Source organism: Solenopsis invicta, chromosome 6 (genome assembly GCF_016802725.1).
Source record: "Solenopsis invicta isolate M01_SB chromosome 6, UNIL_Sinv_3.0, whole genome shotgun sequence".
Lineage (NCBI taxonomy): Eukaryota > Metazoa > Arthropoda > Insecta > Hymenoptera > Formicidae > Solenopsis > Solenopsis invicta.
Genome location: NC_052669.1, coordinates 99,936 through 116,401, shown reverse-complemented (window position 1 = coordinate 116,401; position 16,466 = coordinate 99,936). Strand labels below are relative to the sequence as shown.

General features: G+C 33.2%; 2 protein-coding genes across 7 annotated transcripts; one reads left to right on the top strand and one right to left on the bottom strand.

The window, feature by feature from the left end:
- Nucleotides 1-14: 14 nt before the first annotated feature.
- LOC105205265 (malonyl-CoA decarboxylase, mitochondrial) lies at nucleotides 15-6,497 on the top strand. Of its 5 annotated transcripts, none has more exons than XM_039451353.1 (11): nucleotides 15-128; nucleotides 255-386; nucleotides 487-627; nucleotides 891-1,043; nucleotides 1,192-1,344; nucleotides 1,715-1,868; nucleotides 2,225-2,364; nucleotides 3,898-4,033; nucleotides 5,083-5,298; nucleotides 5,439-5,544; nucleotides 5,644-5,919. In XM_039451353.1, the coding sequence occupies exons 2-11, from the start codon at nucleotides 312-314 to the stop codon at nucleotides 5,762-5,764; spliced, it is 1,395 nt and encodes a 464-aa protein (XP_039307287.1). In that variant the 5' UTR covers nucleotides 15-128; nucleotides 255-311; the 3' UTR covers nucleotides 5,765-5,919. The 5 variants fall into 5 exon arrangements, with proteins under 5 accessions (XP_039307287.1, XP_039307286.1, XP_025995583.1 ...); XM_039451352.1 differs by having other exon boundaries at nucleotides 237-386; XM_026139796.2 differs by having other exon boundaries at nucleotides 27-386; nucleotides 5,644-6,497.
- LOC105205183 (CCR4-NOT transcription complex subunit 2) lies at nucleotides 6,056-14,584 on the bottom strand. Of its 2 annotated transcripts, XM_011174472.3 has the most exons (8): nucleotides 13,943-14,584; nucleotides 12,504-13,018; nucleotides 10,977-11,203; nucleotides 10,462-10,704; nucleotides 9,272-9,533; nucleotides 6,803-6,910; nucleotides 6,488-6,713; nucleotides 6,056-6,166 (listed from the first exon to the last, which is right to left on the bottom strand). In XM_011174472.3, the coding sequence occupies exons 2-7, from the start codon at nucleotides 12,830-12,832 to the stop codon at nucleotides 6,494-6,496; spliced, it is 1,389 nt and encodes a 462-aa protein (XP_011172774.1). In that variant the 5' UTR covers nucleotides 12,833-13,018; nucleotides 13,943-14,584; the 3' UTR covers nucleotides 6,056-6,166; nucleotides 6,488-6,493. The 2 variants fall into 2 exon arrangements, with proteins under 2 accessions (XP_011172774.1, XP_039307289.1); XM_039451355.1 differs by lacking the exons at nucleotides 6,056-6,166; nucleotides 13,943-14,584 and adding an exon at nucleotides 13,110-13,129 and having other exon boundaries at nucleotides 6,494-6,713.
- Nucleotides 14,585-16,466: the final 1,882 nt, after the last annotated feature.

The window sequence follows — 16,466 nt, the reverse complement described above, 5'->3', positions numbered from 1 at the left end:
TGTTTTTACCTACATACATAGCGAGAGAAAGAGAGAGAAAACGCACAAAAAATCTGACAAGTCACATCAGCTGATGCATATGCACACGTGGATGAAAGAGCCAATTCGTGTCAACTGTTAAAAATCAAGTACTTATTTCAATTTATCACAATACAGTATAGACTATAATGTTAGGAAAGCTTTTCTTCGAGTTCTTACCGATTATTTATCGTTGCAAACTTGTGACGGAACTAAAGTTTGTGAACATCTTCAAGCACAATGTTAAACGCGAATACGGAACGTCGTCCGCTTTATATGCTGCAGCGAACAGCATGTCGCTTGTGGATGAGGAACTGCGGGAAATTTTTAAATTTAAGGACACCAAGATTAGCAACTGGATCATAGAGGTTACAAACTATATATTTCTTAATTGCATGAGACGTAAAATGCAATCTTCTTTCTTTAAAGATTAAAGTTTACCGAAAGATTGTATACATATATTTGTAGAACAAGGCACGTGCGTTTTGCGTCAAATATACTGTAAGCAACAAGGATAATCGCCAACGGATTTTGCGCACATTAGCTTCGCAGTATGCTGTACAACACAATGCTGTATGTCAAGTGGCCAAAAAATTAATTTGCACCGAGGTACACTTTTATGTATTATATATGGATTTTTATACACACAATGTCTACTCATTAAATTAATTGCGTTTGGATTCTCATATAAAGCTGCGTTTGAGAAAATACACGCCGAAAACAGAATGTCATATAAACACAATTTTCATATATGTATATAGTTTATTTAAAAAATATCATTAACGCATTTGCAAAAAATGTAATATATCTTGTCATATATTTTTAATATATATGTAATATATAATATCTTGTACGAAATATCCATATCTCAGTTTTTATTGCAGTCTGAAAATGAACGACAGATAATCATCTACGAGAAAACCTTGAAGGACGTTCTTACACCTGCTTATCACTGGTTATTCATTATTATAGGAAGATTGCAGCACGGCGTCAAATTCTTAGTTGATTTAAGAACTGACATTCTGGTAAGCAAAAAGAATCTTCACGCAACAATTGCATACTCACAGTGGCATAATTGATGATGATTGATGATTCAAAACTTATAAAATAAAATTTGTTTGAAACATTTTATAATAAAAACCATATTTTTATTTATTATTTTGTATGTATCAGGAACTGATGTCAGAGGTAAAGGATGCCAATGAAAATGTAATAATACAGCAACTAAATCACACTTTGCGAGATTTATTCTTACTCTGGTTTTCCGTGGGTTTCCTACATATGGAACGAATAACATGGGAAAGTGCATGCGATATATTGCAAAAAGTAATTATTTTTAAATTTTAATGTTTTTATTTTTGATTATATCTTTGCTAGAAAAATTTTAATATAATTTTGATGAATAATAAAATTTTAATTTTGTTCCGCTAAATTATTTTTTTCGTTTTATTGTAATAAATTCTTGATGAAATAGCAATGAAATATCGCAGATATTCCATAATAACAAATTAACACTTTATTAAAACTAATGAAGTTTCGATAAGTTTACTAATCTAAATATTCCAAAATAAACATAAAATTCAATATGTCATTAAAATTGTATTGAAATTTTTCCGCCAGAAACATTCTTTTTCAATTTCCGATTTACATTTCTGATTGATTTTTCGTAAATCCTTGTTTACTCGTAAATTCAAAGGTCTCTGATTATGAGGTTATACATCCTATGAGAAATTGGTTGGATTTGAAACGCAGAGTTGGACCATACAGAAGATGTTATATATTCATGCACCCATCCATGCCGAGAGAACCTATTGTTGTATTACATACGGCATTATGTGATATTATACCAGGTTCATTACCAAGAAATCAGTTTTCAAATTTTTAAAATAGAATTTGCTTTGTATAGAAGAAACAAAATAGAGAAGAGTAACTAGAGTAAATGACCCGATTAGCTATGATAGTCCCAAATACTGAAAATCCGATCTTAAATACTTTTCTAAATTAAATAATATTATAGTTTTATTTTTAATGAAATATTATAATAAGTAGATTTCTCAAGAATTGAAGTAAAATTAAATATACGCACTTATATTGTATAATAATATAATTTATATACGAAAAAGTATTTATAAGATTGAATTTCTATTTTGCAACACTAATAATTGAGATGAAATATCTTTTAACATTCTTCTATATGTGTTATTAGATAGCGTAAAAGGTATTGAAGAAGCTGAAACTAGAATTCTGGGAGGTACAAAGAAATGCCTAACATTTCTCGAGGAAGATAAATCGAAAATAAAAGCGGCAATATTTTATTCCATAGCATCTACGCAGAAAGGATTGCAGGTAATTGATTTATAACAAAAAATTTCAATTTGTTTCAAAATTCAAGTTAATATACAAATGATCAACCGGAAGGACTAGCATATACGTATTCTTCGGGAAAAAGCGAGTCAAAAATGTTAATAACAAATTGTTGTAATGTCAATATTTTTTAAATAGTGAACGTTTGAAACTATCCAACCATATGAATGTTGGCGTCGTCAAATGCGGTGCAAATAGATTCACAATATTCAAAATGGATAGAAATGGATTCAAAAAATCAAGAATTTGGATTTGGCAATGACCACACGAATCCATTTCTATCCAATTAAAGTTCAAGAATTCATCGAAACCATTTTAATCCATGAAATGAGATTGAAATTATGGGAATTCTTCTTTCTATTTCTTCAATCTAAAAGGAATTTTCGCGACTTGTCGAATCCATTTTAATCCATGACATAGGATTGAAATGACTTTGTTGCTGTTTTCTAATCTAAAACGTATTCAAATGAATTAAAATAAATTACAAATTTTTTATCCAGTTTTATTCACTGAGAACGTAACTGATTAGATCCGTAAGTAAGAACCAATCGTTCGGTGATCAGATTGCATTCCGAAACTCATAAAAGTCTTGCAACCTTTTTGCTTCTCAATATACACCCATGGTCGACTTTGTTTCTGCGGAAATTTTACCATCTTTCTACATACTCTTCTTCTTCTTTTGCTTCTTCCAATGGAACTGTAACCCAAGTCGAGCCTTGACCACCTCAATCCTCTGCCTCCATGCATCTCTGTTCTCTGCTGCCCTCATCCAATATCGGATTCTTAAGATCTCTCCAGTATTCACACCATCCTCTCACCTTGCGCTGAGCTTTCCCACAGGACACTTTCCGCCCGGCAGGCTCTCGAACGCTTTCTTGGATATGCGCTTTCCTCGTATTCTTCGAACATGTCCACCCCACTGAAGTTTCAACAGTCTCATACGTACATCGATAATCTTGGTTCTTCGTATATACAATTGATATTGGTTGCGCCGAATTTGACGGTGAACATCACGCCATGTGGTTGGACAATTTCAAACACTTATCATTTGAAAACTATTGACATTACAACATTTTGCAATTAACATTTTTGATTTACTTTTTCACGAGGAATATAGTCTCTCAATAAAAGATTGTAACAGATTGCAGCTTTCTTTTTTTCGAAACGCAGAATTTTGATAATGCAAGCCACCATCTCTGGATGCATGTAGCGAGTGTTTAGGGCAGAGGTGAAAATAACGGACGTGAATTATAATATATATATATATATATATATATATATATATATATATATATATATATATATATATATATATATATATAAGGTGAAATGAAGAAATGTATTCCGAAAATCATTGAAAAAGTGTTGCAACCTCTTATTGACCGACTGTATGTGCTCCATCGGTTGACCTCCGGATCACCCTGTATAAATTATGTAATATACTATATAATATATATGTATATTACGTTTTATATTGTAAAAAATTATGTGGTTGTAAAAAAAGTTTTCACGCAGGGGATTGAACTTGGTAATTATTTGATAAAAAGAGTAGCCAACGAGATTACGACCGAGTTCCCAGCTGTACAACAATTATCCAGTTTGTCACCGATACCAAATTTTAAGTCTTGGCTACTTGATAAATTAAAACAAGGTAACTATTTGAGTTGAATAGTAATTAGTTACATAGTTAAAAATTAAATAATGAAATTAAAACAATAATAAGTTATATCGGATTGATGAAATTAAAACACACAAGAATAGAAGGCCTATGTTAGTCACAGCGGTTCTTGATGCCGAAAAATTTTTAGTTTTTTGCTTTTTCTATACGTCGCGCGTCGCCTGAAAAAGGACGAAGGATGCTTGCACGGAATTCGAGAGATCCAGGTTCGAATCCTGGTTGAAGTGTTGTTTTTATTACTTTTTTAAAATACTCTAGTTTTTTCGGGAAGAAGAGATATTATATATATGTATACTTCTAAAAGTAATCTCTTAATCATTACTATTCCAACTTTATGGCTGTGTTTCAAGTCCGAATATGCGGCGCGCAGTTTGAGTTTGAAAGTGTAAAAAATTAAAAATTATTATTCGGCACCAAGAACCGCTGTGACTGACATAGGCCTTCCATTCTTGTGTAATAAAAGTTAACTTTTAACTTAACTTACATAGTTAATTTCAAATGAGTTAATTTTTAATTTCAACTAATTATTTTTAAAACACAAATTTTAATTTATTAACTTTTTTTTCTAAATTGGTCCTAAATTAAAAATTGTCTATGTAAAATAAAAAAGAAAAAAATTGTAAAAGAACAAATACATTTCCATATTAAATATTTTAATTGAATAATAATAGGAGAATATAGATCAATATCTAAAAATACAGCTAAGTAACTCTTTTAAATATTTTCGACGCCAATCGTAAACACTACTCAAGTTTCTGAGAGTTGTACAAATTTGAAAAGTCATAACTTTGGTTTCAATCGATTTTTTAACAATTTTTTTTTTTTTTTAATAGAAGTTCAGAGTCTCAGAAATATGATAATTTAACGGTATTGGCGAAAAATGATTTTGAAGTTATTAAATTATATAAAAATTACTATGATGTTTTCACTTTGAAAGAAGTATACGAGTGACCTGGGACACTGTGTGTGTGTGCGCACGCGCATATCGTCGGTTATATGCATGTATTGTATTTATTTTATAGACATAGCATTTATATTTACCACACAAGAACATAGAATTGCAAAAGATATTTTACAAACTGAGGAAAATGAGCTATTAATCTTAAAAAAGATCCTGAGTACTTCGTTGTGGACAAAAGATAAACAACTGGCAGAATTTTTAAAGGAGCCGCTACTTCGAGCATGCGCATGGTACTTATATAAAGAGAAAAGACGTGGTTACGCTTTAAATACGGTCGGTATGTTCTGTGTTGCTCTTTTCTTCTTTCATAATCAATTATAAATAAATTTATGTAAATACATTTTTGAAGTTGAACATTGCGAGGCAAAACATTTCTTTGTAACAATTTATATATATTTTATATATTGTTTTGTGCAGCTAATTTCCATTTGCGTAACGGAGCTGTGATGTGGCGAATAAACTGGATGGCTGATCCTTCGCCGCATGGAGTAGCAAACAGTTGCGGTATAATGATCAATTATAGGTATACATATATTTGAAAATCAACTAGAATAAATAATCAAGAATATGAAAAATATTCTCGATTAATATTACACAATCATTATTTTTCTTCTTTCCGTAGGTATTTCTTAGAAGATTGTGAGAAAAACAGTCGAAATTACATTGAATATTTTGTCATAAATGCTACAGAAGATATAATTAACCTTGCGGTGCAAGCGGAAAAATTAAGAATTGCATTATAATGTGAATTATAATATAATTGTAAAAATATCGTAAGAATGTAATAATTATTGCAATTACGAAAAAATGTTACTAAAGTAATAATGAACTCGCGTAAAGTAATAATGAACTCGCGTAAAGTAATAATGAACTCGCGTAAAGTAATAATGAACTCGCGTAAAGAGACGCGGTCTCTTCTCGCTGCGCGTTCACTTGGCGCGATACGTGATCGCGTCTCTTGATGATGACAATTGATAATGAATTATGATCGACAGCGAGGCAAAGGTATCTAATTTATTGATTAAAAAATTCTCTTTATTACTCTTCAAATTTTATGTTTTTATTAAAGATTATTAAATTTGTTCATTTATACAATAGCTGATTCGTTTCCAGCTTAAAGACAGCACAATGGTCTGCAGACAAGTCTAGAACAAATAATATAATTTTTATTTAAAGATTATTTTCATTGCTTTTTTTGCAGATCAATCGCAGAGAACACAACAGTGAGAAAAAAATCGAAAAGTATAATCGAAGGGTTTCTTTTAGAGATTAAATTTTTTTGCTTCTTAAAAACTTGTGTTTTTGGACTTGTTTGATTTTTTGTAGGAAACCCTTTAATTGTATTGTTGAACGATACTAAAAAGTATTGAACTTCTTTTCTATTCATTTTTATTGATACTTAAATATATGTATGTGCGTACGTATGAATACGCATGTAAAGGAAAAATTGAAATTAAATTGCATACCTGTAGTCAAGGCTGAGTTTGGTGAAAGTTCGAAGGAAGATGAGGTCTACTTTCTAGTTTTGCATAATCCAAATGGAATTCCTTAGCTACCTTTCTCCAGTTTTGCGCATCAAAATAATAATAAGTACCACGTTCGTATGTCGACGTCTTTTCTACAATTCCCAAACCTGGCGCCTGCGTTATCCATACTTTTTCTTCCATATGATATCGCCATTCTCTGCTGTACCTTGGTATCATATACAAAGAATCTTATTCAAGTATCATACATACGTCAATATTCTCGAATGCATAAAAATCAATTATTTTTTTACTTACAGTTCCGCTGCAGCAGCTAATTGCAATACATCCCCAACATTTGTATAAAACATATAAAACAGTAGATCATCTTTATATCGATTTAGTTTAACTGGCGCTAGCTTATCCCTGTAAAATAAATATGAAAAATATAATTTTATTATTAAAATAATGCGACATTATTCTACGCGAATGTTACATACATGTATGATAATAATTGATTCATTTCAAAATAATATTCCATTTACAAATGGAGCTTTTAAGAGACCATACACCGATTTTAATAAAATTTTAAATTTAACCTTCTTATATTTTATATTTTTTGTGTTCGTGAGAAATTTTTATTTAATTAATAATAGAAGAGCATTTTTAAGTTCCTTGATTTAAAAAAATAACATTTTACATTAAACAATTAAAAATGGTTAAAAAATTGTATATAACAATTTAAAAATATAAGATTTAAATGAGAAAAAGTCTCCGCAGGAATCGAACCTGGGGCCCCTAGCGTAACAGTTTAAGAGCCAGTTTTACAACCTCCTGTTAACTCGATTGATCGGTCAAGTGTCAACCGTGATTGGTTATTTCTGGTCAATTCTACTTAACGACAAATGCGATTGGTTGATTCCGATAGAAAAATCCGATTAAGCTAACCGAAGGTTGTGAAACTGGCCCTAAGTCTACCTCTCAACACCCTACGCTACATCGGTGACTCGACAAAACATTCTTCCGTAACAATGCTATAGATGCTGGAAATATTTAGTCATTTTCTCGAAAATGCTTAATATCCGCAACGAACTGCTTTACTATAGTAAAAGTATGAGTACTACACACCCATAAAATTTTATTAAAATCGGTGAATGGTTTTTCAAGATTCCCCTTATTAGCTAACAAGGAAAGGTTCTCTCTCGACTTAAAAATTAAAAAAATTATAAAACTGACAATAAAGGATATCCTGATATGTAATACGTTTTTTGCCCGAATTCAAGAGAAAAAATTCTTAAATAGGTAAAGCTAAAAAATGAAACATTAGATTAGCAGACCTATGTCAATCACAACTGTACTTTAGTGTTGAATAGTAATTTTTAATTTTTACAATCTCCAGCTTATTCAAACTGCGCATCGCAGTAACATTCGTCGGACTTGAAACACAGTCATGAAACCGGAATAAGTAATATTAATTAATGCTTCAGAAGCATTTATTAAATCCCTCTCCTTGAAAAACTATAAATTATTTTATTGCGAAAAACTAACACCTCAGCTAGGATTTGAACCTGGATCTCCCTATATTCTGTGCAAATGTACTTTTCCAATTCGATTACAGAATCATGTGGTTATGCTTCTCGCAAGTAATATTGACTAATATATGTAAAATAAACGTCTTTCGGGCAATATGTAATAAACAATAATAAGGTAAACCCAGACTGATGAAAATTGTATAAACAATGCCAGCACTAAGAACCATTATAACTGACATAAGCCTGTTAACCTTGTGTTTGCTATTGCCCGGATTTTATTTATTATTGTGTTGATACACTTGTCTTTCGGTCATATTAGGATTTCGTTTATATTGTATATACGTATCGTTTATACATCATTTAATATCATCGGTTATTGCGATAAATAACCAAGTGCCTCGGTGATAAAACTGGCTGAGCACAGAATGTTGAAGAATTTAGGTTCAAATTCTGACCGCGATAATATTTTTTGCAATACATTTTTTGCTTTATAGTTTTTGTAATAAGAGGATCGTAGAGATGCGTACATTTATTTTTTTCATAATGGTCTTCCAACTATTAATCGGAGACTAAAAAATTGCGTTTTATATCCAGTGTGTTAAGAGCTTGCAAAATATAATTCTATAAATATAAAATAAAAAAATTATTGCTTTCAAGTTGATCTTTTATTTTCTTGTATTATTCGCCAACAAAAGAAGATAGAACAAAATTGCACAGAGAAAACTTATTTCTTTTAATGATATTTATTAATTAGAGATCCTATCAAAACGTAAATATTTAATAAAACAACAAAAAATTGACCAATTTTCAGGAATTGATTTTACCTCTTTCGAGTGAATCGGGCAAGAAAAAAAGTAAAAAGTAGTTTATTACGCATCCTCTGTGTATGCCAAAGTTTCACAATTTTTTGAATTTCTGAGCTGGAGATTCTTCTTTATAAGCAGAGTTCTCCCCCACTCTGAGCGAAAGAATATGCATAAGGAAATGAACCAATCAATTTCTTTATGCATATGGTTATGCAGTTATACAAGAATGTGTGCTTTACGCTTAAAAAACGGCATACCATCGCGCGCGGCTTTACATTTCGCGATGCGCGGCACTCGGAGTGGAGGAAAAACGCTACCGAGATCCGGACTCTGATTATAAGATTCGGAAGTATCTTAAATATTGCACGTTACGTGCGCAAATTTACAATTGTTATCGCAATGATGCAAAGACAGTCACAATAATAAATAATGCGTTATGATATCAGTACCTGATTGCGGCATTTATAAGATACTCTGGTGGTACGTGAAAATCTATATCCTGCGGTCGACATGGAGTTTCCGCCCAGGGGCCACCAAAATTCTGATAAAGATTTTCTGGCGAATTCAAATTCAGTCCTAACGCAGTAAGATCTTGACCTAACGCTAGCGACACCAAGTTCGGATCTGTCTCCGCCGCTCTAATAAACGTCAAAAGTCCAACCATGCCGAATTGATCCTTTACCATACTCGCAGGTATGTTCGTCACCTTGCCTATGTGTAAACAGAAAAAATATTAGTATCAAATAAAAACTATTGTGTGTGCGTGTGTGTGCGTGCGTGTGCGCACGTCTGCGTATGTACAGAAGCAATAAGTTTATATTCTTGCTTATACATGAAACAATGATAGATTTGCTTGTATAGAAAAATCGCCAATACTGGCATAGCCTTTCTAAAGTAACACCTCCTTATTTCTCGGAAACTAAACATTACACTTTATTAATATTGATAATTAATACTAAATTAACATTGATAAAAAAATGATCTTAAATAATTAAAGAAATAAAAACGCTTAGTTCATACATTTATGTCTTCTTTCTGTATAAAATCAGTTAAAAACAAAGTTTTGAAAAACAAAAATAAAATTTGTATGATTTGCTTTTGCAAATTGCCTAATTTAAACAATAATGAATATATATTTTTGATAATATAACATTTTACATGTTTGTGTAGCTCCGAAAATTCTTTTATTTATATTTTTCCATTTCATCAGGATTGTTGGTGAAACAGAAAAAAAAATTCCACGATTTTTAGATTTTTCAGATCATTTTTGGAAAAATTCCAGAAGCTTAAAAACAAGAAAAAATTTTTAATTTTTTTTTCTCAACTGAATGAAAATTATTGAATAAAAATACTTTTCTTTTTATAAAACTACAAAATTTTTTATGTAAGTTATATTTATAATTTAACATATTTTAATTATATGTATAATCTTGTTTCAATACTTGGCATTTCGAAAATAAAACTATTCTCAAAACAAGTGTGCTCTTTTTTTCCGTATATGTATGTGTACACACAATAAGTATAATGAGAATTAAAGTATAAGTTAGAATTTTCTAACAAAACCTATAACTCATCAATTAATCAATTAATCAACTATTGAATCAAGATAAAACATTCGCCTAACGAATCTCGATTTTACCATCAGGCGATGTTTGAATGCCTCTTTTAGAAGACTGAGATTTTTCAGATCCAGGCGCTCTGTTGGCTTGCAGCACATCTTGTCCAATTTCTGGACCGAGTCCTACAGATATATTCTTATCACCAGACATGCTGCCGCCGGGTGACGGACCTTCTCGATTTTGCGTTCCCGGTAATGCGGGAAAGTCCTCCGAGCTCATAGTAAATTCACTTGACTCGGATGTTGGCTGCTTCACCATTCCAACTATAATATAAATAAATGAAAATTATGTCAGTAAAACAATCTTAGTGATCACTTGAATTAAATATTTCATAAACCTGTAAAACGCATATTTGATACTTTAGCCAAGTGCGACTGTTTGTCTTGTCTTACACATAGATAATAAATTCACAAATATAAAAAGCTTCATAGTCAAAAAAATAAGAAATATTTTTAGATACTTGAATTAAATATGGTGCATTATGATATAAATGTTTGATGCATTTTAAAAAAGGCTACATTTTCTTGGCACTAACCATAAGGCTGTTTCCCTGGCATGGGACTAGGTTGCGGCATGGAATCACCTTGACCTCTGTTCGTTAAGGAGGGAAACTCCGAGAGATCTAACAAGGGTGGAGTACTCGTATCTCCACCACCTCCACTCCCAAAAACAGAGTGGAAATTGTTAACCGCTCCTTGAGATCCGTAATTGCGACTTGGAGGTATTCCGAAACTGCCCATACTACCCATTGGATTTGAGGCTCTGCAATACAGAGATTGAGACAATTGCAAAGAAAGTCTTGGGGGGGGGGAGAGAGAGAGAGAGAAAACATGTAATCTATTTATCTATCTTCTATATAAATAAAAATGTAAATAATGTCCGTTTGTTCAAAATTTTAAATCTCAGAAAGTTCTTCAACAAATGCTTTCAAATTTTGACACAACGTTGCATTCGAATACAAGCATGTTTTTATATAAAAATTGTATACTGCGCTTTTTCTTTTCTTACTTTTCCATTTAATCAGACTGAGCTACAGCAACGCGTGGCGGGGCACAGCTAGTTATAAATAATTGCATGCCTTAACTTAAAAAAGAAGTGCCACTTGTCAGTGAAAGCAGATCTTAATAATTTTATATTTATTATTAAATACAGTTATCAGTCCCATAAACTGCGTGCTAATACGATTGTTGAATTTTAAAACGCAATCATAAGCTGAAGCTAGAAATATCTTAAATTAATTTGATCGTCCAATTTTCCTGGGATATTTTTCGCAATAAGTTTTTCAGGTATTTTTAAGACCCTTATAGCATTATAATTATATTTGATCAATTTAATTTGAAATATTATTTCTCACTTCAGTTTATAATTGCGTTTTAAAATCTAATATCGGCCGACATATCGACATGCAGTTTATGAAAATAAAACATGTATTTATTGATATATAAGTATCAAACATAAAATAATAACTTTCGAAATTAAATAACGTGTATTGATACGTGATACATCCTCAACCACAATAAGATAAGGTTATTGTAACTAAGGCTGCTTTACTTTTAGCGAACACAATCGACACAAGCGTCGTTTTATCTTTGTTACTCATCGAGTACAAAAAAAAGATAGACATATGCTCGTATCGACTGTGTTCGCTAAAAGGAAAGCAGCCTGGGAATGTATGGATTTTGTATCGCTAAATATGACTCCAAAAAGTTGAAACATTCGTGTGCATATATTTTGTTAAAATAAGTTTCTCACAATATTTTTACAACCTTATAACTGCGCTATGCTCCCATAAACCTTAGCTTAATCAATTTGGACAAATGTATTAAGCCAAGATTCACTTCAACTGAAAAATGGCACTTATTTTTTTTGTGTTATTCACATATTAATCTAATATTCAACTATCTACATTTTAACAATGTTTCTGAAACATTGCATAGCAGTATGCACGATTACAATATGTTGCTGAAATGTCGTTGCAAGATCCTTTATCATATAGGTAGTTTTAATTTTGTTACAAATAACAAATTACTTCTCGATTCAAGTCAAAAGGAAGCGCACTAACCCAAGAGCAGGCATCGTACGTCTATCGGTAAAAGCTCTCTGTCCAAACAGTCCTCTACTGCCCATAGGAGAGAGTTGCTGCTGCTGTTGATGACTGTTCTGTCCACTGCTAGAAGCCGACACTCCGGGATAAACGTTGGTGGTGACTATCGCCGAGTTGGCTGTATTCGAGGTGTTTGCAGACGAGCCTGAGAACATGCCCGAGGTAGGCGTGACATGACCCCCGAGGGCCACACTGCTCAAACTCCCTCCACCGCCGCCAGCTGCACGTGAAGTGAGACTTGCGTTCGCAATACTGCGTGGAGGTTGTTCAAAGTTCAGGTTGGCCATAGCCTGGTGGCACTACTGTGAAAAAAAATGTCTTGTCCACGCGAGCAGGTGCACCAATCACTCTTGTTTCGTAAATATTCAGATTATCACATCCACTTTTCTTTCTTTAGTACAACACTCGAGGATTATCTAATCTCATGGGATCGCCAATGATCCATGACAAATGCTCACAATAGCTCGTGGTATCTGGAACAAGAGAAATTTTGATTAATTAAAATCTCAATAATATTCAGTTCAACAATTCAACAGTAATTATCAAAATGCATCTTATCGTTACCTCTTTCACGTGGTGTCTCTAAGTTATATTAAAATGCAGTATAGAAAGACAATAATGTGCCTAACAAGTAAAAAATTATTTTTACGAGATATAAGGTCTCTAATAGTTGAACAAGGCATATTTTCATATAAATACTAGTTTCTTACATCTAGTATACATAAAAAAGAAACAAAATTGATTTTATGATTCAACGATTATTGAGATTTGAATGCATCAAATGTATAAGATCAATGTCAGTGTTGGTGTAAACAGATCCTCTTAATTGCAATGCTTTGTAGCAACTACAATTACAGAGAATACCCTTTACATACATTTATATTATATGAGAATATATACTTTGCATATATAACAATAGATACTCCGATTAAAAAATTTTATTTTAATCTAACAGTTCAACAAGTATTCAGTCACATCGAGTCTATTTGTAAAGCCTGTATGAAGCTATGCATTGGAGACTGATTGCAAACTAAAGATTAGAATCATAGAACAAAAGGACAATAAAAATTAGAACGATTCAATTGATAGAATTTTAATCTTGGATTCACAACCCTCAATCTTCAATGTTTAACCTGATTTAGGAAGAAGTAAAAATATAAAAATCACAAATCCAACAGTAGCAATGTACGCTCTCGCGTGCTAACACTAGACCTCTATCTCGTAGAAACATATACACAATAACGACGTTTGATGTATTCCCTTCTTGATTCAGGACGACGGATCAACGAGCACAAAAGGAGAACCAGTGGAAGGGGGAAGAGGAGAGAAGGAGGTTATATGATGTATAAAACGTCAGAATAACACGAGGGAAAAGCATAGGGAGCTGCAAACAGTACCTGGGACAAACGCCAGTGTCACCGTGCTGCGTATATCACGATGCGGTGAATTCCATCGTGTTCGTGATGATAAACAAAGTGGACGAATATTTAAACGAAAAAAAGAAAAACACTCGTTCGCTCGATCTGTTCCTTTCTCTCTCTCTCTCTCTCTCCTCTCTCGCACGCGCGCGCGCGCGCGCGGAGACGTCGTCGATGTGCCTCTCGTTGTCGAGGTTGGTTGGCGATACTAGTATACTCTCGGTGAAGATCACTCGCGCGATTCCGAATGGACGGGTGGGCTGATACCGTCACTTTTTCTCTCTCTCTTTTTTTCGTCACCGCTGAGCGTTAAACCGCGAATTCACACGTGGACTTCGAGACGTGCACTGATTCAAGTCTCATAAACATCACGATATCCACTTCCGTAACATGAACAGGACTCACTGTTTTGTCATTCACAGTTTCACGAACTTAAACAACACTAGAGATTCGAGCGTCTGCCACATTATTAATTTGTACGACTGTAGTCAAACAAGCGACCTTAGCGTGCACGCTAAATCAATCGAGGAATAAGAAGTACACACAAAGAATATTCGAGACATTTCCATCTTGATCTCATACGTTTCGGTTCGCAAACATAACGTTTTTGCGTCGGCACCTGACAAAACGCGAGAATTTCCAACTTGACCGACAACTTCTCTCCAATATGAGGTGTTCCTCTGATCTTTGAGTAAAGTCCCTAAAAGATAATTCCTAGATCTAGTTTATTATAGCGTTTTCGAGAGCAGTGAGTTTTATAGGCTTTGTTGGCTGCGTTCGAAAATTTTACTCGTCTGGATCCAGTAACTTTGAGTGACGAATCAGGATGAAGAAATCTTGAGGTTTTTTTTAAGATTTCTTCATCCTGATTGGTCATTTCAAACGCAGCTCTACAGGGTGCTATCCAACTACGACACAAGTCGATACTGTGTAACGTGTCCATTAATGTGAGTGAAACAACTAAAATTTTTTCTCTTACACTAATGGACACTGTCCGTTTGTTTTCTGTTCCTGAACTCCCTGAATTAGTGTGCACTTAAAATGAAATAGATATACATTTGAAAGTTAGGTTGTGTTCCGATATTAACTGCCAGTACTGAAAATGTATAGTATATGTGACGTGAACTATAAATTTTCAGTACTGCCAGTAAAAACGGAACACAGCCTTAGTGAAAGCAAGAAGGAACGTTCCAGTGCAGTCTGGTGCAGGAATAGAAAACAAGCCTTGTGTTACCTACCGTTTGTTTTCTGTTCCTGAACTCCCTAAATTAGTGTAAAATAAAATAGATATATATTTGAAAGTTAGTGAAAGCAAGAAGAAACGTTCCAATGCAGTCTAGTACAGGAATAGAAAACTAGAGTCCCTAGAAGTAGAGAGTCTGGACATTTGTGGATTCCACGTGATTGGATGCACGTGACTGTGCACCTAAAATGGCAGCACCAATACGGATCCCTGTTTAATCCTCTTTAGCCAATGCGATAACAGTATACAATACGTTCAAGTGCACACAATGATAAACATACACACACATAAAGCTCACATACATACACTGACATATTCATCACCGACATTTTAGGGGCAAATGTCCAGACTCTCTACTTCTAGGGACTCTATAGAAAACAAGCCTACAGTGTCGACTTGTGTCGAAGCTGGAAAGCATTCACAATAAGCTGTTAGTCGGGGGGTGCGCACAATTGGACACCACCACTCATAGCGGCCTAGAGTTTTTCTGTTGGTTTGGTTAGGTAATTCAAGATGATTGGTTGGTGTCCAATCGTGTTGTGTCCAAAACGGTGTCATTCATTAGTCAGTATTATAAGTCATAAGCAATAAAAATTGACCAATCACAGTCAATGTAAAGAGAATATTCGACTGCAATTAATCAATTCTTACAGCTTATGATTTACGATACCGAATAATAGCTTATTGTAGAAAGTCTATTAAACCCAAATCACATTAGCGATTAACGATTGACGATTGACGATTATTTTCTAAACCGAGCAAAACAATGCAGTCGACGGTTGCTTTGCTCTGATTGGTTGAAAAATAATTGCCAATCGTTAATCGTAATCGTCAAATGCTAGGTGTGATTTGGGCTATAGGACCTCTTTTACCAATCTAAGGACCAGTTTCACTTCGGTTAATTTAATCGGCTGATTATTTTATCGGAATTGACCAATTGTATTTGTCGTTAAATAGAATTGACCAGAAATAACTAATCGCGGTTGACACTTAACCAATCAGTTAAGTTAATCTATAGTTGTAAAATTAACCTTTACTAATTGGTTAGTTTATTGGAATTGAACAATCGCATTGCCTGTTGTGTGAAATAACAAATGCAATTGGTCAATTTCAATAGACACTAAGGGCCACTTGCACTAACGCCGCCGATTAACTTAATCGGTTGATATTTTTATTGGAATTAACCAATCGCATTTGTCGTTAAGTAGAATTAAGTTAACTAAAATAACCAATCACATTAGACACTTAATCAGCAGTTAG

Coding starts and splice junctions, on each gene's coding strand:
- LOC105205265 (XM_026139796.2), top strand. CDS start 168: ATGTTAGGAAAGCTTTTCTTCGAGTTCTTACCGATTATTTATCGTTGC. Junction 628..890: donor AAAAATTAATTTGCACCGAG/GTACACTTTTAT, acceptor TCCATATCTCAG/TTTTTATTGCAGTCTGAAAA. Junction 1,044..1,191: donor ATTTAAGAACTGACATTCTG/GTAAGCAAAAAG, acceptor TGTATGTATCAG/GAACTGATGTCAGAGGTAAA.
- LOC105205183 (XM_011174472.3), bottom strand. CDS start 12,832: ATGGCCAACCTGAACTTTGAACAACCTCCACGCAGTATTGCGAACGCA. Junction 11,204..12,503: donor CGTACGATGCCTGCTCTTGG/GTTAGTGCGCTT, acceptor TCTGTATTGCAG/AGCCTCAAATCCAATGGGTA. Junction 6,911..9,271: donor CTTATAAATGCCGCAATCAG/GTACTGATATCA, acceptor TTTATTTTACAG/GGATAAGCTAGCGCCAGTTA.